The 22712-nt window shown below is 45.4% G+C and overlaps 1 protein-coding gene across 2 annotated transcripts in view; it reads right to left on the bottom strand.

Annotated features, from left to right (window-relative positions):
* Window positions 1-22712, bottom strand: part of aida (axin interactor, dorsalization associated) — a 99094-nt gene that overhangs the window by 73129 nt on the left and 3253 nt on the right. For both annotated transcript variants that reach the window (XM_070885815.1, XM_070885816.1), the window contains exon 2: window positions 4152-4221. In XM_070885815.1, the coding sequence (XP_070741916.1) occupies window positions 4152-4221 (70 nt within the window). The remainder of the gene's footprint in view (window positions 1-4151; window positions 4222-22712) is intronic.

Here is a 22712-nt window from a genome sequence, read left to right as displayed (position 1 = left end):
GGTTTATGGAGAGCAGGGAAGTGGACCAGAGTCCATGATCGGATCAGCCATGATCGTATTAAATGGCAGAGCAGGCTCGAGGGACCAAAAGGCCTACTCCTGCTCCTATTTCTTCTAAATCTTACAATTCTATTCTCCTACCAGTTCCCCATTGCAAGCAGACAATTTTGATTGAGAAACCAAGTCATAAAATCATAGAATAGTTACAGCATGGAAGAAGGTAATTTGGCCTGTTGAGCCCATGCCGGCTCTGCAAGAGCACCTCAGCTAGTCCCACCTCCCCCCCCGCACCCACCCACCCATAGCCCTGCAATTCTTATTCTCTCAGGTGCTTATCCCACTCCCTCTTGAAATCCATGTTAGAGTCTGCCTCCACTATCCTTTCAGGCAGATCCCTACCACTCACTGCGTAAAAGAGTTTTTTTCTTATGAAGCCTTTGGTTCTTTTGCCCATTACCTTAGATCTGTGTCCTCTGGTTCCCAACCCTTCTGTCAATGGGAACAGTTTTTCTCTATCTACTCTGAATAGACCCCTCATGATTTTGACCACCACTATCAAATCTCCTCTCAATCTTCTCCAGTCTATCAACATAATTGAAGTCCCTCATTCCTGGAATCATTCTCATAAATCTTTTCTGCACACTCTCGAAGGCCTTCACATCCTTCCTAAAGTGTGGTGCCCAGAATTGAGCAATATACAAGTTGAAGCCGAACCAGTGTTTTATACAGGTTTATTATAATTTCCCTACTCTTGTACTCTATACCTCTATTCATGAAGCCCAGGATCCCATAAGCCTTTTTAACTGCTTTCTCAGCCTGCCCTGCCACTTTCAACAATTTGTGCACATATACTCCCAGGTCTCTCTGTTAATGCACCCCCTTTAGGATTGTACCATTTACTTTATATATCCTCTTCTCATTCCTTCTACCAACATGTATCACTTCGCACCAAGCTGCATTAAATTTCATCTGATCTGCCCATTCCACCAGCCTGTCTATGTCCTCTTGAAGGCTATCACGATCCTCTTCACTGTTCACTATACTTCCTATTTTTAGTGTCATCTGCAAATTTTGAAATTGTGCCCCGTACACCCACATCCAAGTCATTAATATACATCAAGAAATGCAATGGACTTAGTACCGACCTCTGGGGAACACAACTGTATACCTTCCTCCAATCCAAAAAACTGTTCACCACTACTCTCCGTTTCCTGTCACTTAGCCAATTTAGTATCCATGCTGCCACTGTCCCTTTTATTCCATGGGCATCAACTTTGCTGGAAAGCCTATTATATATGGTACTTTGTCGAACGCCTTTGGAGCTCCATTAGAATGTCAACTTCATTGCCCTCATCAACCGTCTCTGTTACCTCATCAAAAAACTCGATCAAGTTGGTTAAACATGATTTTTAAAAAAAAAACAAGGGTGCAACATTTGCAATTCTCAAGTTCTCTGGCACCACCCCCGTTTCCAAGGAGAATTGGAAGATTACGGCCATTACCTCTGCGATTTCTTCCTTCATTTCTCTCAGCGTCCTATCGACTTATCTATTTTAAGTACAGCCAGCCTTTCTAGTACCTCGCCTTTATCAATTCTTATCCCATCCAGTATCTCCTCTACTATGTCTACGGCAGCACTTCCTTCCTTGGTATAGAAAGATGGAAAGTCTCATTTAGTACCTCAGCAATGCGCTCTGCCTCCATGCATAGATCTCCTTTTTAGTCCCTAGTCGGCCCCACCCCTCCTCTTACTACTCCTTTACTATTCATATGCCTACAGAAGACTTTTGGATTACTAAAGTCAAAGGATCAAAGGCGTTGCTGTAGGACACCAGGTTTGTAAAAGGTAAACTAAGGCAAGGTATTTCAGGACATAATGAATCGGTAACTCGAGAGTGATTTTAAGAATAAGAGTGAGCAGTGTGGCTATACAAAAGAATCTAGCAACCAGCAAAGGACAGTGGAACATCCTTGCCTAAGAGAATGTGGCGGTGCTATCCAGGGTGATCCAAGGACATCTACCTCCGTTCAATTACAGTTAGCAATGTAGGATTTTTAACTATCTTATTTGTACTCAAAACGCTTTGCATAAATGGAATCTGTGATAGTCACATTGAAACAAATTTATATTTCACTGCGAATGATCTACACAAGTTGTCACTTGACTTAAGAGGCCGAAGTCAGTAGCAAAATACAAACTCACATTTTGTTCTGATATTTCATAAAGCAGGGGAGTAACAGAAACTGCAACCAAATAGCAACAACCGATTGTCTGAAATATTACATAGTGTTACATTGTATTTGCAGCACAGAAACAGCCCATTTGGCCCAACAGGTTTATGCTCCACATGATCTGCCTCCCACCCTTCTTCATCTAGCCCCATCCACATATCCTTCTACTCCTTTCTCCCTCACTAGCTTCCCCTAAATGCATCTATAACTATTCTCAACTACACATGGTAGCGAGTTCCATGTTCTCACCACTCTTTGGGTAAAGAAGTTTCTCCTGAATTCCCTATTGGATTTATTAGTGACTACCTTATATTTATGGCCTCTAAACATACTAAGTGCAGAGAGCAGGCTACTTGGAGAAGTTTAATTGGCCATTTTGTTCTTCACTCTTCTGAGTCCCCCCCTCTTCTGAGTCCCTCCCTCTAGTGCTCACAAACATCTCCTGTTTCGACAACAGAAAACAAACTATGATCCAGTAATTAAGTACACTCCCGATATGCCACACTGTGCACTGACTCTCATGCAAGGCAGCTACAGATAAGATTTTCTTTAAAAATTAAACACTTGACATGGAAAAGAGGAAAGAGGAGAATGTGAAGTTTTTTTTTAAAACCATCAGCACATAGAGACAATGGCATAAGTGATGACTGGAATGTGTACATTCAGTACTAAGTCATTTGACACTGATTTCTTGCAAGGTTCAAAAACAAGAGAGCTCTTCATTTATAACATCCAAATGGCTAGGGAGAAATATCAGATGAAAAGTTTACATTGTGATTGCAAATAAAATGTACTTTTGTACAGTCATCTTCAAGAACTCAATCCACTCCATATTCATTTCTACAGATTATCTTTTAGCTCATTTTATAGTGTAATTAAGACCATTTTTAATCTAGGTTACGTCATGCGAACAGAACTCAAATTCACACTGGGCAACACTTCCAATTCACCTTCTCATTAGTCTTCTAACCAGTGAAATCATATTTTAACATCTTGGAACTGAATACATAAATTCCATCCACCTTCACTTTCCTTCCCTTATTCCCCTGGACATCCTTAACCTACTTTTTGCTCCACAAATTAACATTTCTCCCCTCTCTTCTACATTAATCTTTTGATTTCATTTTGCTAATTCCATCTTCACTTTTCTTCCGATTTATCATTTTTATTTTATAAAATACAAATAATAAAGAGGAAGTCTCCCCATCAGTAATGACAATCAAGTTCAACAACAGTCGGTTGACATCACCAAGGGAAACTGACTTAGAGGAGTTTCTGAGGCCAAGACTGAGAGGCAGCTGGATTAACACTGGCAGCGTGGTCACTAACCCAGTGTGCTTCAATGAACGTGTCATGTCTGCGTGTATTCAGCAGCTTTGCACTATTGGACTCAGGAACTCGTTCAAGCCAGGTCCTCTGACATCATCCGTACTCATTTCTTAAACAAAAATATTCCATGCAATTTAGAGAAACACAGAAGGATATTTAAGTTAATTCTAATTTGACTCATGCTGGAGTACAGTACCTCATTCAAGTCTACAGGGCTGTCGTGATACCCACCCTCCTGCATAGCTTAGAGACATGGATCATGTACAGTAGACACTCAAATCGCTGGAGAAATACCACCAACGATGTCTCCACAAGATCCTGCAAATCCCCCAGGGAGGACAGATGCAACAACGTTAGCGTCCTCGACCAGGCCAACATCCCCAGCATTGAAGCACTGACCACACTCAATCAGCTTTGCTGGGCGGGTCACACTATTCGCATGCCTGACATGAGGCTCCCAAAGCAAGCGCTCTACTCAGAACTCCTTCACGGCAAACAAGCCAAAGGTGGGCAGAGGAAACGTTACAAGGTCACCCTCAAAGCCTGCCTGATAAAGTGTAACATCCCCACCGACACCGAGGAGTCCTTACCTTTTGGTCCTCAGAGAATTCAGAAGAGTTGGCTGTTGACTGCACTTCCTTCTGCAAATGCCTGGCTAGTCTGTGTGAATAAACAGTTATATCTTAAAACATGTTAGTAAGTGACTGTGCAACAAAAAACTAGAGATATAACCATAACATTTCTTATAGGGGAAAAGATTACAAACATACCACATAATGTACATCAGCATACTATTTTAGTCATTACCAAACAGTACAATTTTGTTTTAAGTTCTGTGTTCTCAATAAATTTATCAAGAAGTTGGGATATCATGAACTCAAAGCATTTTATTTTAAGTAATAATTTTCATGCAGTAACAAGAGTACAGAGCAAAGTCTGATCAAACGTCAGCTTGGCTCAGTTGGTAGCATTCTCCACTCTGTTGTGGGTCCCATTCCAAGAATTGGAGCACAAAATCTAGGCTGACACTACAGCGCAGTATAAAATGAGTTCTGCGCCATTTAGCAGACGAGACATTTAATTGAGGTTTTGTCGGCCTGTTCAGGTAGACATTAAAGATCCCATAGCATTATTCAATGCATAGAATTGTAGAAATTTACAGCACGGAAGGAGGCCATTTCGGCCCATCATGTCCGCGCCGGCCGACCAAGAGCTATCCAGCCTAATCCCACTTTCCAGCTCTTGGTCCGTATCCTTGTAGGTTACGGCACTTTAGGTGCACATCCAAGTATCTTTTAAATCTGGTGAGGGTTTCTGCCTCTACCACCCTTTCAGGTAGTGAGTTCCAGACCCCTACCACCCTCTGGGTGAAGACATTTCCCCTCATATCTCCTCTAAACCTCCCCCCAATTACATTAAATCTATGCCCTCTGGTTGGTGATCCCCTCTGCCAAGGGAAACAAGTCCTTCCTATCCACTCTATCCAGGCCTCTCAATTTTATACACCTCAACCTCCACTGTTCCAAAAAAAAAAAAGAGACCCAGCATCTCCAATCTTTCCTCATAGCCAACATTCTCCAGTCCAGGCAACATTCTTGTATATCTCCTCTGCATGCTTTCCAGCGCAATCACATCTCTCCTGTAATGTGGTGACCAGAACTGCACACAGTACTCCAGCTGCGGCCTAACAAGTGTTTTATACAGTTCAAGCATAACCTCTTTGCTCTTATGTTCTTTATAAGTCGAGGCATGGAATACAAGAAATAAGAGTAGGAGTAGGCCACCTGGTCCCTCGAGCCTGCTCCGCCATTTAATAAGATCATGGCTGATCTGATCATGACTCAGCTCCACTTCACTGCTCGCTCCCCATAACCCTTTATTCCCTTATCACTCAAAAGTCTGTCTATCTCCGCCTTAAATATATTCAATGACCCAGCCTCCACAGCTCTCTGGGGCAAAATTCCATAGATTTCCAACCCTCAGAAGAAATTCTTCCTCATCTCAGTTTTAAATGGGCAGCCCCTTATTCTGAGACTATGTCCCTTAGTTTTAGTTTCCCCCACGAGTGGAAATACCCTCTCTACATCCACCTTATCAAGCCCTCTCATTATCTTATATGTTTCGATAAGATCACTTCTCATTCTTCTGAACTCCAATGAGTATAGGCCCAACCTACCTTCATAAGTCATCCCTCTCATCTCCGGAATCAACTTAGTGAACCTTCTCTGAACAGCCTCCAATACGGAGACCAAAACTGTACGCAGTACCCTAGGTGTGGCCTCACCAATACCCTGTACAGTTGTAGCAGGATTTCTCTGCTTTTATACTCTATCCCCCTTACAATAAAGGCCAACATTCCATATGCCTTCTTAACCACCTTATCTACCTGGCCTGCTACCTTCAGGGATCTGTGAACCTGCACCCCAAGCTCCCTTTGTTCTATACACTTTTCAGTGCTGTACCATTTAATGTGTATTCCTTTGCCTTGCTGGACCTCCCCAAATGCATTACCTCATACTTATCCGGACTGAACTCCATTTGCCACTGTTCTGCCCACCTGTCCAGTACATTGATATCTTCGTGCAGTCTGCAGCTTTCTTCTTTATTACAAACCATACAGCCTATTTTAGTATCATCTGCAAACTTCTTAAATCATACCCCCAACATTCAAGTCCAAGTCATTGATATATAATCGCAAAAAGCAAGGGACCCAGCACTGACCCCTGCGGAACCCCACTGGGTACAGCCTTCCAGTCACAAAAACACCCCTCCAGTCACAAAAACACCCCTCCCTTACCCTTACCCTTACCCTTAGCTTCCTGCCCCTGAGCCAATTTTGGATCCAACTTGCCACTTTGCCCTGGATCTCATGGGCTATTACTTTTGTGACCAGTCTGCCATGTGGGACCTTATCAAAAGCTTTGCTAAAATCCATATTCACTAGATCATACGCACTGCCCTCATCGACCCTCTGGGTTATCTCCTCGAAAAATTCGATCAAGTTAGTCAGACACAACCTTCCCTTGACAAATCCATGATGACTGTCCCGGATTAATCCATGTCTTTCCAAATGAAGATTTATCCTGTCCCTCAGAATTTTTTCCAATAATTTTCCCATCACCGAGGTTCGGCTGTAATTACTCGGTCTATCCCTTTCTCCCTTTTTAAACAATAGGGGTTTAAGCAGGGATTTTCCCTCAACCAACATCAGCAAATTGCAAATTCATTTAACTGCTATTTGTGGGACATGCTGTGTACAAATTAGTTGTCAGGTTTGCCTAACCTGCATAAAAGTAGTGACTACACTGTATTCTATATTAATGTTCCTACCTTTATAAAACGTGTACGTATCCACTTACCATGAGCAAAAGCATAGAAAAATTAGTGCAATATTATTTATATCAGGGAACACTTCATCAAGGCAGGAACTGGACAATATTACGCCATTTAATAATTTGAAGTAGTTATAAAGGATGGCTACTAAATAGTAATCCTGGTTTCCCCAATATGTATATAAAAAGCTCATGTTGTGAGCTGTAATAACGCCTTCAATTAGTTTCCACTCCTCTTCCTATTTCTTCTCTCCACCTTCTTCAACATGCTACAATATGGCTCTACATGCACAATAATTCTCCGGTACTTTGTTTAAGTGGCCATTCTTTAGTCTTGTTTCTGCTTTGCCTGCAGCACCAAAATATCCAAACAACATCTATTGACTATGACCACCTTCTTCTTGGGCAGTCCCTCGGAGTCAAGGATGACTTTAACTATAACCATGGCGTCCTTCTTTGCCCCACCCCCGACCTCTCCATTGTGTTCCATCCTGAAGTATCAGCTGTGGCTCAGTGGGTAGCACACTCACTTCGGAGTCAGTAGGTTGGGATTTCAAGTTCTACTCCAGAGACTTATGCACATAAATCTAGACTAACACTCCACTGCAGTGGCGAGAGAGTGCTGCACTGTCGGAGGTGCCATCTTTCGGATGAGACGTTAAACTGAAGCCCCATCTGCTTGCTCAGGTGGACGTAAAAGATCCCGTGGCACTATTTTGAAGAGGAGCAGGGGAGTTATCCCCAGTGTCCTGGCCAACATTTATCCCTCAATAAATATAACAAAAAAAAATTATCTGGTTATTATCACATTGCTGTTTATGGGAGCTTGCTGTGCGCAAATTGGATGCCGCGTTTCTCACATTATAAAGTGGCTACACTCCAAAAGTACTTCATTGGCTGTAAAGCACTTTGAGACCTCGGGTGGTCGTGAAAAGCACTATATAAATGTAAGTCTTTCTTTCTTTCCTCCTCCATAGTCACTGTGGTCCAACTACACGCAGCTCCCTTTGCTTGGTTCCACTCCTACATCTTCCAGTACAGCTAATAGATCCCCTGCAATAGTTTCTTCTCCCACCCTGCAAGGTTACCTTGGGTATGCCCCAAGATTTCACCCTTGGCCCTCTTCTTTTACTCCTCTATATGCTGCCTTTGTTACATCCCTCCACTTGGTGTTCCTCCAACTCTGGCCTCCAGAGCATCCTGAAATCCCTTCGGCCCACTTCTGGGGTCTGTGCCTTCAGCCATCTAGGCCCCAAGCTCTGGAACTCTCTCCTTAAACGTCTTCTTCTCTCCACCTTCCTCTCCTCCTAAACCCTTCCAGCCTGGTTATCTTTTTCCCCTCGTTCGAAAGTTTTCTTAAAACCTACCTCCTTGAACATCCATTCAGTCACCTCCATCACACTTTACTGTTCAATGTCTGCGTGTTGCCTATGTGAAGTGCTTTAGAATGTTTTATCAAGTTGTGCAACTAGAAGTTGTGACAAAGCTAGACTTTTCAAAAGAACTATGGTTGCTTTGATCAGTATGACCCATTAGAATATTTACTCCCTAAAAACACAGATTATTCAAAAGGATCTGAGCAACAAAAAGGAAAAGGGATCGCTCACCAATTCTCCACATCCTCCAGCTGGGAGATGAAAAGGAACAAGCTACAGCAAAATCACTTCATGGAAGCGCATAGTCTATGAAAGATTTGGAACGAGACTGCTATGTGGAAAAATGATTCATAAAACTGAAAACTGTGGTGCTAAGGAAGCGCACAGATGCTCAGACTCTGCATCAAAAGACGGTTATATATGTAAACCTGCAAATACCTTGTTTAACCACCAGAGGGCTCATCCCCTGGAGTCCCAAGGGATCCCACAATCCCTTGCGAGCACCTGTACTTACGGAGGCCTCACAGGCTGGAGAGGCACTCTGGAGACCTGCAATAAAAGACTAAGGTCACACTTTACTTTGAGCTCATAGTGTCTGGTCAGACTCTTTATTCATACACTACAAAGACCACCCTTAATCTGTGGTGGTCTAGGATACAGTGGTGTCTGATGATGATTTCACATCACCCATTCAAACATAGGAAAAGGACAAGAAAAGATCACTCTGTTTGATGCACAAAGTTGCACTTAATGTTTGCTCAGATAATTCATTATTTTGCATTCCAAATGCCCAGAGGATTGGTGGGCCTTGAAAACATCCAACAGAGGGTCAGCAGATTTAACAAACAAGTAGCATATCGAAAGGACACGAGAGCCTCAGGTTCTGTCTCTGATCGGTGTGGCGTTAGCTAGGGCAGTGATATGGCACTGCAGCAGGCTCAGCACTCCAGGTTATTGGATATTGGACAGGGCTTCCACACCCAAGTGCTATCCAGTCATGTTTGCCGACAGTGCAAATACTTACCAAATCTCACGGGCAAGACTCGCGTGAAGAATGGTCACCTGGGCAAGGCAGAATTGCAACACTCGCATCCGTGGACGAGAACCCCAAGCAAGGAGTCAACACTTTCACGAGACAAAAAGGACAAATATTTAGCAACAACAAAAAAAAAATCTGGATAACATACTCCCTTTACATCACGTTTCCACAATTTTTAATCACGAGCTCCATTAAGAGTCCCATCCTTCTTGGGATAAATCTATAATTACCATCGGTCGGGGGAAAAGATGCAGTAGAGGATCTCTCAAGAGGACATTTCCAGAAATAGTCCACTAAGGCAGCTTCCTGCAAAAGACGCTGCACACCCATTTCCTGTTTTGAGGACCAGCCAATACAGATTAAAATGCACGTAGCATTTGTAACAAAATAGATGAGTTGACGGCACAAATTGAGACAAATGGGTACGATCTGATAGTGAGAATGTGTGAAAACATATAGCAATGGAGACAGTGAAGTGAACAAAGGAAGGAATGAGAATGTGTGAAGGGATTGGAGCCTCGATGGGAGGGGCCTTTTCAGGTGTTGCTTACCACCCCCACCGCCGCCAAGGTTAAGGGGAGGAGCACCTGGGTTCACCTGTAAACTTGTCACCCCATAACAAACCTATTTTACTGGTTGTCCTAACCCGTTTCTGTTCCAGACTTCCTCTTCTCCATAGCTGAATAAGGTCATTCCTAGGAGCGTCCCGACTAACCGAGTGGGTCCCGAGGAGAACAGTTTGAACCCCTGCCCGTAGTGATAGACAACCAGCGACACCAACGGTGACCTGAGTAGAGAGGCGAGAAAACCGAACTCTTTAAATCAGCAAAATATTAGGACTATTTATCCTTGTCCATAGAGACGCTACAGGAAACATTTTGTTCTCGAGTAATTGTTAACCTCGAGCGATAAGATGAAACTGTGTCTGTGTGCCAGTCTGTATAGTAGCGTTGGTGTACGTCAAGTGCGGTGCGTGGGAAGCGAGAGCTCCATGTAAACACCTTTTTGTATAGGTCTTATGTTTATGCGCGAAATGGGAACTTTTCTAGTTGCTGGATGTGCTCACATATCCCAATACATTCCAAAGGGGGAATTCCTTTTCGCCCCGTTCCATTGACCCTAACTGAGACTGTCAAGTGGCTTCTGAGCCAGACTAGCATGAGAGGAGGAGGGCCAATGCAAATATGAAAGATGAAAGGCGGGTCAAGAGAGGGATCACGGAGGGCAGGAGGAGCATCATACCGTTAACCGTGTGGACAACCACGGGGACGTCACTGAGTGGGAGAGTGCTGGGTACCCCATTAGTCAAACGTTTCAGGGATGGTACCAACCACCCTATGACCATAAAAAGGAACCCCCATTCTTAGTCCTGACCAATACCTCAGGAATCGGGAGGCCAACCGGGACCATATGTTTAACCCGAAATGACACCAGCAGAAAGGGACATATCATAGGGTACAGCGATTGCCCACACAACCTCAACATCACAACAGGTGCACGAGTCACTATCCTCTCTCACCTTCCGAATAAAACAGATGGAGGTCTGTGCGCCCAGTCTTGGGACCCCAACACAATATATAAAAAGGCAGCGTATAACGGCACGTATTTTGTGTGCGAGCATAGGGCATATCCCTGGTTACCTAGGCGATTGACAGGGTCCTGCTATTTGGGATATGTGATGCCATTTGTGCGGCAAACACGTACCCTGTCGGAAGCACATGCCTCCAGACAACACAGGCGAGCCCTCACCCCCGCCGAAAGGTTCTTTGGGGTCATGATGTTCCCATTCGGGATAGGACGTACCATGGATGAAGTACAGAACCTAGAGAGGTTATTGGAACAGATAGCTAACTATACTGCTGAAGCTCTGGAGGGCATCACGGTCGAAATGATAGCAATATGGACCGTGGCATTACAAAACCGAACGGCCCTCAATTATCTGTTAGCTGAGAAAGGGGGAACGTGTGCCCTGATAGGATCTGAATGTTGCACTTACATCCCCGATAGTTCAGAAAACATAACCAATCTCGCTGATCACATAAGAAGGAAGGTAAAGAAGTTATCCACCCCTGCAGGAGGAGTAGGCTGGTTTAATTGGCTGTTAGGTGGATCCTGGGGATCGTATCTAATGCATGGAGCAATTATTCTCATCGTAGTAATAATTACCTGTTGCTTGATTATTGGTTGCTTTAACCTTTGTTGTAAAGTCATGATGGCAAGGTTAGCAAACCCTCTTGTGGCCATGGGCTCCCGGGTTATGCTCCAGCAAACTAAAGATCTACTCGACAAGGAGGATCAGGAAAGAGAGTGCGAACGGCTGAATGCGATACTCCTGGAATAGTCACCAGGGTTATCATGGAATGATAAAAGGGGGGAATGAGAATGTGTGAAAACATATAGCAATGGAGACAGTGAAGTGAACAAAGGAATCATGGAAGGATAACCAAAAGAATGTCAGACTGCAAATGTTACAACATTGGCACAAATAGCAGACTTGCTCAAGGTCTTGGTTACTAGTCACGCCAGTAAAATTGTAACATTTACAAGCAATGGGCAAAAAGCTCTTTGTGCAAAACAATTGCTATAACCACTTGCCCGTATCTAATTGGGCAAGGAAGGCCAGGTGTCGGCTCATGAGTGGACAAAGGGAAGGAGGGACCACAAAAGGATAAGGTGAACTGAATGTCCCTCAATTGTATTACGTACCAAAAGTGTATAACCGTTGCGCCCCTACATTGTAACGGGGCTTGTCCGAGGGAAGTGAGCGCACTCTGAAGGGAGAGCGTTCCTTTGTTCTGATAAGTCCCGGCCGGTGAAACAATTAATAAAGATTGCTTTCTTATAAGCTGCTTTGGTATTCGAGTCAGCGTATTCGCTGAACCAGATTGAGGGAAAAAGAATCCATATTAACAATAGCTATTACAAGACGTGGTTTGCAAGGTGACCAGGACTGGGAATTAAATATTCAGGGGTATATGACAATCCAGAAGGACAGACAGAAAGGAAAAGGAGGTGTGTTAGCTCTATTGAATCAGTGCAATAGTGAGAAACGATATTGGCTCAAATGATCAGGATGTTGAAACAGTTTAGGTGGAGATATGGAATAATAAGGGGAAAAAGTCACTGGTGGGCATAATCTATAGGCCGCCCAACAGTAGCAACTCTGTTGGTCTGAGCATAAACCAGGAAATAGTGGGGGCTTGTAAAAAGGGAACAGCAATAATCATGGGTGATTGGACAAATTGGTCAGGGTAGCCTTGAGGAAGAGTTCATCGAGTGTATAAGACAAGGGTTCCTTGAGCAGTGTGTAACGGAATCAACCAGGGGGCAGGCTATCTTAGATCTGGTCCTGTGTAATGAGACAGGATTAATGAACAATCTCCTAGTAAAGGATCCCCTTGGAATGAGTGATCATGATTGAATTTCAAATTTAGATGGAGGGTGAAAAAGTTGGATCTCTAACCAGCGTACTAAGCTTAAATAAAGGAGACTAGGAAGGTATGAGGGCAGAGCTGGCTAAAGTGGACTGGGAAAATAGATTAAAGTGTAGGACTGTTGATGAACAGTGGTGTACATTAAAGGAGATATTTCACAACTTTCAAGAAAAATATATTCCAGTGAGGAGGAAAGGGTGCAAGAGAATGGATAGCCATCCGTGGCTAACTAAAGAAATAAATGACGGTATCCAATTAAAAACAAGGGCATACAATGTGGCCAAAACTAGTGGGAGGGCAGAATATTGGGAGAAGTTTAAAAGCCAGCAAAGAATGACTAAAAAAATTAAGAAAGGGAAGTTAGACTATGAAAGTAAACTAGCACGAAATAAGCAAGAGTTTCTATAGGTATATAAAAAGGAAAAAAGAGTGGAGAGAGTAAATGTTGGTCCCTTAGAGGACGTGACCGGGGAATTAGTAATGGGGAACATGGAGATGACAGAAACTCTGAATAAATATTTTGTATCAGTCTTTACGGTAGAGGACACTAACAATATTCCAACAGTGGACAGTCAAGGGGCTATAGCGGGGGGAACACTTAACACAATCACTCAGGAGTGGGTACTCAGTAAGATAATGGGACTAAAGATGGATAAATCCCCTGGACCTGATGGCTTGCATCCTAGGGTCTTCAGAGAAGTAGCGGCAGGGATTCTGGGGAGGTCCCAGCAGATTGGAAAACTGGAAATGTAATGCCCCTATTTAAAAAAGGAGGCAGACAAAAAGCAGAATACTATAGACCAGTTAGCCTAACATCTGTGGTTGGGAAAATGTTGGAGTCCATTATTAAAGTAGTAGTAGCAGGACATTTGGAAAAGCAGAATTCCGTCAGGCAGAATCAGCATGGATTTATGAAGGGGAATTCATGTTTGACAAATTTGCTGCAGTTCTTTGAGGATGTAATGAACAGAGTGGATAAAGGGGAACCAGTGGATGTGGTTTATTTGGACTTTCAGAAGGCATTTGACAAGGTGCCACATAAAAGAAACTGCACAAGAAAAAAGTTCACGGGGTTGCGGGTAATATATTAGCATGGATAGAGGATTGGCTAACAAACAGAAAACAGAGAGTCGGGATAAATGGTTCATTCTCGGGTTGGCAATCAGTAACTAGTGGTATGCTGTCGGGATCAGTGCTAGGGCCCCAACTATTTACAATCTATATTAACCACTTGGAAGAAAGGATCGAGTGTAACGTAGCCAAGTTTGCTGATGATACAAAGATGGGAGGAAAAGCAGTGTGTGAGGAGGACACAAGAAATCTTCAAAAGGACAGACTGGCTGCGAGTGGATAAAAATTTGGCAGATGGAGTATAATGTTGTATAATGTGAGGTCACGCACTTTGGCAGAAAAAAAAATCAAAGAGCAGGTTATTATTTAAATGGAGAGAGATTGCAAAGTGCTGCAGTACAGCAGGACCTGGGGGTACTTGTGCATGAAACACAAAAGGTCAGTATGCAGGTACAGCAAATGATCAGGAAGGCCAATGGAATCTTGGCCTTTATCGCAAAGGGGATGGAATATAAAAGCAGGGAAGTCTTGCTACGTTTGTACAGGGTATTGGTGAGCCCACACCTGGAATATTGTGTGCAGTTTTGGTTTCCATATTTACGAAAGGATATACTTGCTTTGGAGTCAGTTCAGAGAAGGTTCACAAGGTTGATTCCGGAGATGAGGGGGTTGAATTATGAGGAAAGGTTGAGTAGGCTGGGCCTCTACTCATTGGAATTCAGAGGAATGAGATGTGATCTTATCGAAACGTATAAGATTATGAGGGGGCTTGACAAGGTGGATGCAGAGAGGACGTTTCCACTGATTGGGGAGACTAGAACTAGAGGGCAAAATCTTAGAATAAGGGGCCGTCCATTTAAAACTGAGATGAAGAGAAATTTCTTCTGAGTAAATCTGTGGAATTCGCTGCCTCAGAAAGCTGTGGAAGCTGGGACATTGAATAAATTTAAGACAGAAATTGTTGTGTATCTGTAAAGCATGCACTCCCATATTCCGCCACCAGGGAGCTCATCCCCTGAAGTCCCAAGGGATCCCAGCATCCCTTGGGAGCACTGTATATAAGCCAGCCCCCAAGGCCAGTTCCTCACTCTGGAGTATCTTATTAAAGACTGAGGTCACTGTTACTTTAACCTCACTGTGTGCAGTCTCATCTGTGTTTGGAACACAATAACTGGCGACGAGAATACGAATCCAACACAAAGATGCAGCAAACTGTGGGCATCCTGGAGAAGTTCTCGGAGGGTGAGGACTGGAAAGCCTATGTTGAACGGCTGGACCAGTACTTTGTAGCCAACGAGCTGGATGGAGACGGAAGCACTGCAAAATGGAGAGCGGTCCTCCTCACAGTCTGCGGGGCACCGACCTACAGCCTCATGAAGAATCTTCTGGCTCCGGTGAAACCCACAGATAAGTCGTATGAGGAGCTGGGTACACTGGTTCGGGAGCATCTTAACCTGAGGGAGAGTGTGCTGAAGGCGAGGTATCGGTTCTACACGTGCCAGCTATCTGAAAGTCAGGAAGTGGTAAGCTACGTCGCCGAGCGAAGGCGACTTGCAGGACAATGTGAGCAAATGCTCAGAGACTTTTTTGTACTGGGCATTGGCCACGAGACCATCCGACGAAAACTTTTGACTGTACAGACACCGACCCTCAGTAAGGCCATTGCGATAGCACAGGCGTTTATGTCCACCAGTGATAACACCAAACAAATCTCTCAGCACACAAGTGCTAGCAATGTTCATAAATTAACTGGAACTGTGTTTGCAAGCAAAAATGTACAAGGCAGAACCCATGGATTTGCAACTGCCAGCAGGCCTCAGGTGACCCAGATGACTCAGAGTCCCCAAAAAAGGATGAATGCAAGGCAATTCACACCTTGTTGGCGTTGTGGAGGCTGCCATTCAGCCTATTCATGCCACTTCAAAGGGTATGTTTACAAGAGCTGTGGAACAATGGGGCACCTCCAACGAGCTTGCAAACGAGCTGCAAGCTCTGCAAAACCTGCTAACCATCACATGGCAGAGGAAGATCGGTCCATGGTGGATCAAAGCAATTGAGTCTCAGAGGAGGCAGATGCTGAAGTACACGGGGTGCACACATTTTCAATGAAATGTCCACCTATAATGCTAAACGTAAAATTGAATGGCTTACCCGTAGCCATGGAACTGGACACTGGCACTAGTCAATCCATCATGAGTAAAAAGATGTTTGAGGGACTGTGGTGCAACAAGGCATTCAGATCAGCCCTGAGCCCCATCCACACGAAACTGAGAACGTATACCAAAGAGCTTATCACTGTCCTGGGCAGCGCCATGGTCAAGGTCATCTACGAGGGCATGGTGTAAGAACTGCCACTCTGGATTGTCCCGTGCGATGGCCCCAGACTGCTTGGAAGGAGCTGGCTGGGCAAAATCCACTGGAACTGGGATGACACCCGAGCACGATCACATGTAGATGAGGCCTCATGTACCCAGGTTCTAAACAAATTTCCTTCTCTTTTTGAGCCAGGCATTGGAAACTTTGTCGGGGCGAAGGTGCGGATCCACTTGGTCCCAGAGGCACGACCCATTCACCACAAGGCGCGAGCAGTACCTCACATGATGAGGGAGAGAGTGGAAATCGAGCTGGACAGGCTGCAACGCGAGGGCATTATCTCCCCAGTGGAATTCAGTGAGTGGGCCAGCCTGATTGTTCCAGTACTCAAAAGTGATGGCACGGTCAGGATTTGCGGCTATTATAAAGTAACTATTAATCGTTTCTCGCTACAGGACCAATACCCGCTACCTAAGGTAGATGACCTATTTGCGACGCTGGCAGGAGGCAAGACGTTCACCAAGCTCGACCTGACTTCGGCCTACATGACGCAGGAGCTGGAGGAGTCTTCGAAGGGCCTCACCTGCATCAACACGCAAAAGGGACTGTTCATCTACAACAGATGGAATTCGGTCGGCTGCAGCGATCTTCCAGAGAAACATGGAGAGTCTACTCAAGTCGGTACCACACACGGTGGTCTTTCAGGACGACATATTGGTCACGGGTCAGGACATCGCCGAGTACCTACAAAACCTGGAGGAGGTCCTCCAGCGACTGGATCGTGTCGGGCTGCGGCTGAAGGGGTCGAAATGCGTCTTCAAGGCAACAGAAGTGGAGCTTTTGGGGAGAAAGATTGCGGCGGACGGCATTCGGCCCACAGAGGCTATCAGGAACGCGCCCAGGCCACAGAAGGTCACTGAGCTGCAGTCGTTCCTGGGACTCCTCAACTAATTTGATAACTTCCTATCGAGGTTGAGCACCCTTTTAGAGCCCCTACATGTGTTATTGCGCAAAGGTGAGAACTGGGTACGGGGAAAAAAACAAGTAATTGCTTTTGAGAAAGCCAGAAACATTTTATGCTCCAACAAGCTGCTTGTATTGCATAACCCGTGTAAAAGACTTGTGCTAGCATGTGACTCGTCGTCGTACAGTCGGGTGTGTATTACAACAAGCTAACGTTGCGGGGAAGTTGCAACCTGTTGCCTATGCTTCCAGGAGCTTGTCTAAGGCCGAGAGGGCCTACAGCATGATTGAGAAAGAGCCATTAGCGTGTGTGTTCGGGGTAAATAAAATGCATCAGTACCTGTTTAGCCTCAAATTTGAGCTGGAAGCCAATCACAAGCCCCTCATATCCCTGTTCGCTGAAAACTAATGCCTCAGCCCGCATACAAAAGGTGGGCACTCGCGCTATCAGCATATAACTATACCATCCGCCACAGGCCAGGCACCGAGAACTGTGCGGATGCTCTCAGTCGGCTACCATTGCCCACCACGGGGGTGGAAATGGCGCAGCCTGCAAACTTGTTGATGGTGGTGCAGCCTGCAGACTTGTTGATGGTCATGGAAGCGTTTGAAAATGATAAATCACCTGTCATGGCCCGCCAGATTAGGACTTGGACCAGCCAAGATCCTCTGCTGTCCCTAGTAAAAAACTGTGTACTGCATGGGACACAGTTGAAATGCAAGAGCCAATCGAGCCGTTCCAGCGGCAAAAGGACGCGCTGTCCATACAGGCAGACTGCCTGTTGTGGGGTAACCGCATAGTGCTACCAAAAAAGGGCAGGGAGACGTTAATTTCGGATCTCCACAGCACACATCCGGGTATAGTAATGATGAAAGAAAGAAATAGCCAGATCCCACGTGTGGTGGCCTGGTATTGACTCTGACTTAAGAGTCCTGTGTACGGCAATGCAGCATATGTGCTCAGTTAAGCAACGCGCCCAGAGAGGCACCACTAAGTTTGTGGTCCTGCCCTCCAGACCATGGTCGAGGATCCATGTCAACTATGCGGGCCCATTTCTCGGTAAAATGTTGCTGGTGGATGCTTTTTCAAAATGGAATGAATGTGAAATAATGTCGGGAAGCACCGCCACCGCCACCATTGAAAGCCTGAGGGCCATGTTTGCCACCCACGGCCTGCCTGGCATACTGGTCAGTGACAACGGGCCATGTTTCACCAGTGCCGAATTTAAAGAATTCATGACCCGCAATGGGATCAAACAGGTCACCTCGGCCCCGTTTAAACCAGCCTCCAATGGGCAGGCAGAGCGGGCAGTACAAACCATCAAACAGACCCTTAAACGAGTCACAGAAGGCTCACTCCAAACCCACCTGTCCAGAGTACTGCTCAGCTACCGACCGAGACCCCACTCGCTCACAAGGGTGCCCCCGGCTGAGCTACTCATGAAAAGGACACTTAAAACCAGACTCTCGCTAGTTCACCCAAACCTGCATGATCAGGTAGAGAGCAGGCAGCAGCAACAAAATGTAAACGATGGTTGCGCCACTGTGTCATGGGAAATTGATCTGAATGACCCCATGTATGTGTTAAACTATGGACATGGTCCCAAGTGGATCGCGGGCACGGTGATAGCTAAAGAAGGGAATAGGGCGTTTGTCGTCAAACTAGACAATGGACAAATTTGCAGAAAGCACCTGGACCAAACAAGGCTGTAGTTCACAGACTGCCCTGAACAACCCACAGCAGACACCACCTTTTTCAAGCCCACAACACACACCCAGAGGATCATCGACACCACCTCGGACCAGGAAATCAAACCCATCACGCCCAACAGCCCAGCAAGGCCAGGCTCACCTAGCAGCCCTGCAGGGCCAACAACACACCAGCCCAGCGAGGGCACAGCCAACACACCAGAACAGACATTTGTACCGAGGCAGCCCACCAGGGAAAGAAAGGCTCCCGACCACCTCAGCTTGTAAATAGTTTTCACTTTGACTTTGTGGGGGGGGTGTAGTGATATTGTGTATCTGTAAAGAATGCACTCCCATATTCCGCCACCAGGGAGCTCATCCCTGAAGTCCCAAGGGATCCCAGCATTCCTTGGGAGCACTGTATATAAGCCGGCCCCCGAGGCCTGTTCCTCACTCTGGAGTGTCTTATTAAAGACTGAGGTCACTGTTACTTTAACCTCCCTGCAGCCTCATCTGTGTTAGGAACACAATAGAAATAAACAGTTTCTTAAACGATAAGGGATTAAGGGGTTATGGGGAGCGGGCAGGTAGGTGAACTCGAGTCCATGATCGGATCAGCAATGATCGTATTGAATGGCGGAGCAGGCTCGAGGGGCCATATGGCCTACTCCTGCTACTATTTCTTATGCTCTTATGTACTTAGGGAGAAAGGCACGAGCCACAACATAAAACTTTTGACATGAACTGTCTGAACCCAATCTAGGTAAGAACGTGGAAATATCATTTTTCTTTTATTAAAGACACAATTCCCTTCAGCATTGCTGAAATGGAAGTCAATACATACATCACTATAAATCCGAGAAGGAATAAAATGCAACTTTTTATGATCGCCAAGTTGTTTTTACGGGGGAACGGAACTCCATAAATCATCTGTAGCCATTTTTTAATCCTAATTTGATGCATGCCAATTGCCCTCCAGTAGTTCAGTCAAGTGACCATCATGGGAGTGTCAATAGGGTAGTTGACTTGTGAGGAGGGAAGAAAGAGATGGATGGTAGCACAGTTAAGCCCACTCCTCTTATTCTCACATGTCAAGTATACATGTGCATGTCCCGCATGGGTCACTAAAACAGTGATCAGGAGCACGGACCTTGGCTGAATGTTTTGGCTCTCAGCACCCACCCTGGGTCAATCGAAGGAGGCGAGCATGCCAGGAGATCTCAGGGACACTAATTGTGACCATCTTCAAAAAAGGGGACAAGTCCGACTGCGGTAACTGCAGAGGAATCTCCCTTTCGATGGCCACAGGGAAAATCATTGCAACAATCCTCCTCAATCGTCTTCTCCCCGTGGCTGAAGTGCTCCTCCCAGAGTCACAATGCGGATTCCATCCACTAAGGGGTACAAGGATATGGTGTTCACTGCGCGACAACTACAAGAAAAATGCAGGGAACATCACTAACCCTTGTATATGGCCTTCTTTGACCTCACAAAGGCCTTTAACTGTCAACCATGAAGGACTATGGAGCGTCCTCCTCCGTTTCGGCTGCCCTCAAAAGTTTGTCGCCATCCTCAGTCTGCTTCATGATGACATGCAAGCCGTGATCTTGACCAACAGATCCACTACAAATCCAATCCATGTCCGGACCTGGGTCAATCAAGGCTGCATCATCACACCAACGCTCTTTCCCGATCTTCCTTGCTGCAATGCTACATCTCACCCGTAGCAATCTCCCCGCTGGAGTGGTGCTAAATTCTAGAGCAAATGGGAATCTGTTCAACCTCCGCTGCCTCCAGGCCAGATCCAAGGTTGTCCCATCCCCGGTCACTGAACTACAGTATGCAGCCGACGCTTGCGTCTGCGCACACTCGGAAACCGAAATCCAAGCCATCGTCAACACTTTCACTGAGGCGTACAAGAGCATGGGCCTTACGCTTAAAATCCGTAAGACAAAGACCACACAGCACTGCCCCCCCGATTATCAAAATCCACGACGAGGCCTTGGACAACGTGGACCATAGAAACATAGAAAATAGGTGTAGGAGTTGGCCATTCGGGCATTCGAGTCTGCACCAAAATTCAGTAAGATCATGGCTGATCATTCCCTCAGTACCCCTTTCCTGCTTTCTCTCCATATCCCTTGATCCCCTTAGCCGTATGGGCCATATCTAACGCCCTCTTGAATATATCCAATGAACTGGCATCAACAACTCTCTGCGGCAGGGAATTCCATAGGTTAACAACTGTGAGTGAAGAAGTTTCTCCTCATCTCAGTCCTAAATGGCCTTATCCTAAGGCTGTTTTCCCTGGTTCTGGACTTCCCCAACATCGGGAACATTCTACCCGCATCTACTAGGGGAATCAAGGGGTATGGTGAGAAAGCAGGAATGGGGTACTGAAGTTGCATGTTCAGCCATGAACTCATTGAATGGCAGTGCAGGCTAGAAGGGCCGAATGGCCTACTCCTGCACCTATTTTCTATGTCTATGTTTCTATGTTTCTAACCTGTCCCGTCCCATCAGAATTTTATGTTTCTATGAGATCCCCTCTCATCCTTCAAAACTCCAATGTATCAATGGATCCAGTTGATCCAGTCTCTCCTCATATGTCAGTCCTGCCATCCCGGGATCAGTCTGGTGAACCTTCGCTGCACTCCCTCAATAGCAAGAACGTCCTTCCTCAGATTAGGAGACCAAAACTGAACACAATATTCCAGGTGAGGCCTCACCAAGGCCCTGTACAACTGCAGCAAGACCTCCCTGCTCCTATACTCAAATCCCCTAACTATGAAGGCCAACATACCATTTGTCTTCTTCACCGCCTGCTGCACCTGTATGCCAACTTCCAATGACTGATGAACCATGACACCTAGGTCTCGTTGCACCTCCTCTTTTCCTAATCTGCTGCCATTCAGATAATATTCTGTCTTCACGTTTTTGCCCCCAAAGTGGATAACCTCACGTTTATCCACATTATATTGTATCTGCCATGCATTTGCCCACTCACCTAACCTGTCCAAGTCACCCTGCAGCCTCCTAGCGTCCCCCTCACAGCTCACACCGCCACCCAAACTTGGAGATATTACACTCAATTCCTTCATTCAAATCATTGATGTATATTGTAAAGAGCTGGGGTCCCAGCACTGAGAGCCCTGCGACACTCCACTAGTCACTGCCTGCCATTTTGAAAAGGACCCGTTTATCCCAACTCTCTGCTTCCTGTTTGCCAACCAGTTCTCTATCCAGGTCAGTATATTACCCCCAATACCATGTGCTTTGATTTTGCACACCAATCTCTTGTGTGGGACCTTGTCAAAAGCCTTTTCAAAGTCCAAATACACCACATCCACTGGATCTCTTGTCCACTCTACTAGTTACATCCTCAAAAAATTCCAGAAGATTTGTCAAGCATGATTTCCCTTTCATAAATCCATGCTGACTTGGACTGATCCTGTCACTGCTTTCCAAATGCGCTGCTATTTCATCCTTAATAATTGATTCCAACATTTTCCCCACGACTGATGTCAGGCTAACCGGTCTATAATTACCCACTTTCTCTCTCCCTCCCTTTTTAAAAAGTGGTGTTACATTAGCTACCCTCCAGCCCATGGGAACTGATCCAGAGTCGATAGACTGTTGGAAAATGATCACCAATGCATCCACTATTTCTAGGGCCACTTCCTTAAGTATTCAGGGATGCAGACTATCATGCCCCGGGAATTTATCGGCCTTCAATCCCATCAATTTCCCGCCTAATAAGGATATCCTTCAGTTCCTCCTTCTCACGAGACCCTTGGTCTCCTAGTAGCTCCGGGAGGTTATTTGTGTCTTCCTTCGTGAAGACAGAACCAAAGTATTTGTTCAATTGGTCTGCCATTTCTTTGTTCCCCATTATAATTTCACCTGAATCGACTGCAAGGGACCTACATTTGTC

The sequence above is a fragment of the Pristiophorus japonicus genome, chromosome 7 (assembly GCF_044704955.1).
Source record: "Pristiophorus japonicus isolate sPriJap1 chromosome 7, sPriJap1.hap1, whole genome shotgun sequence".
Classification (NCBI taxonomy): Eukaryota; Metazoa; Chordata; class Chondrichthyes; family Pristiophoridae; genus Pristiophorus; species Pristiophorus japonicus.
The sequence above is the reverse complement of the archived record's forward strand: the minus strand, read 5'-3'. Positions and strand labels throughout refer to the sequence as shown.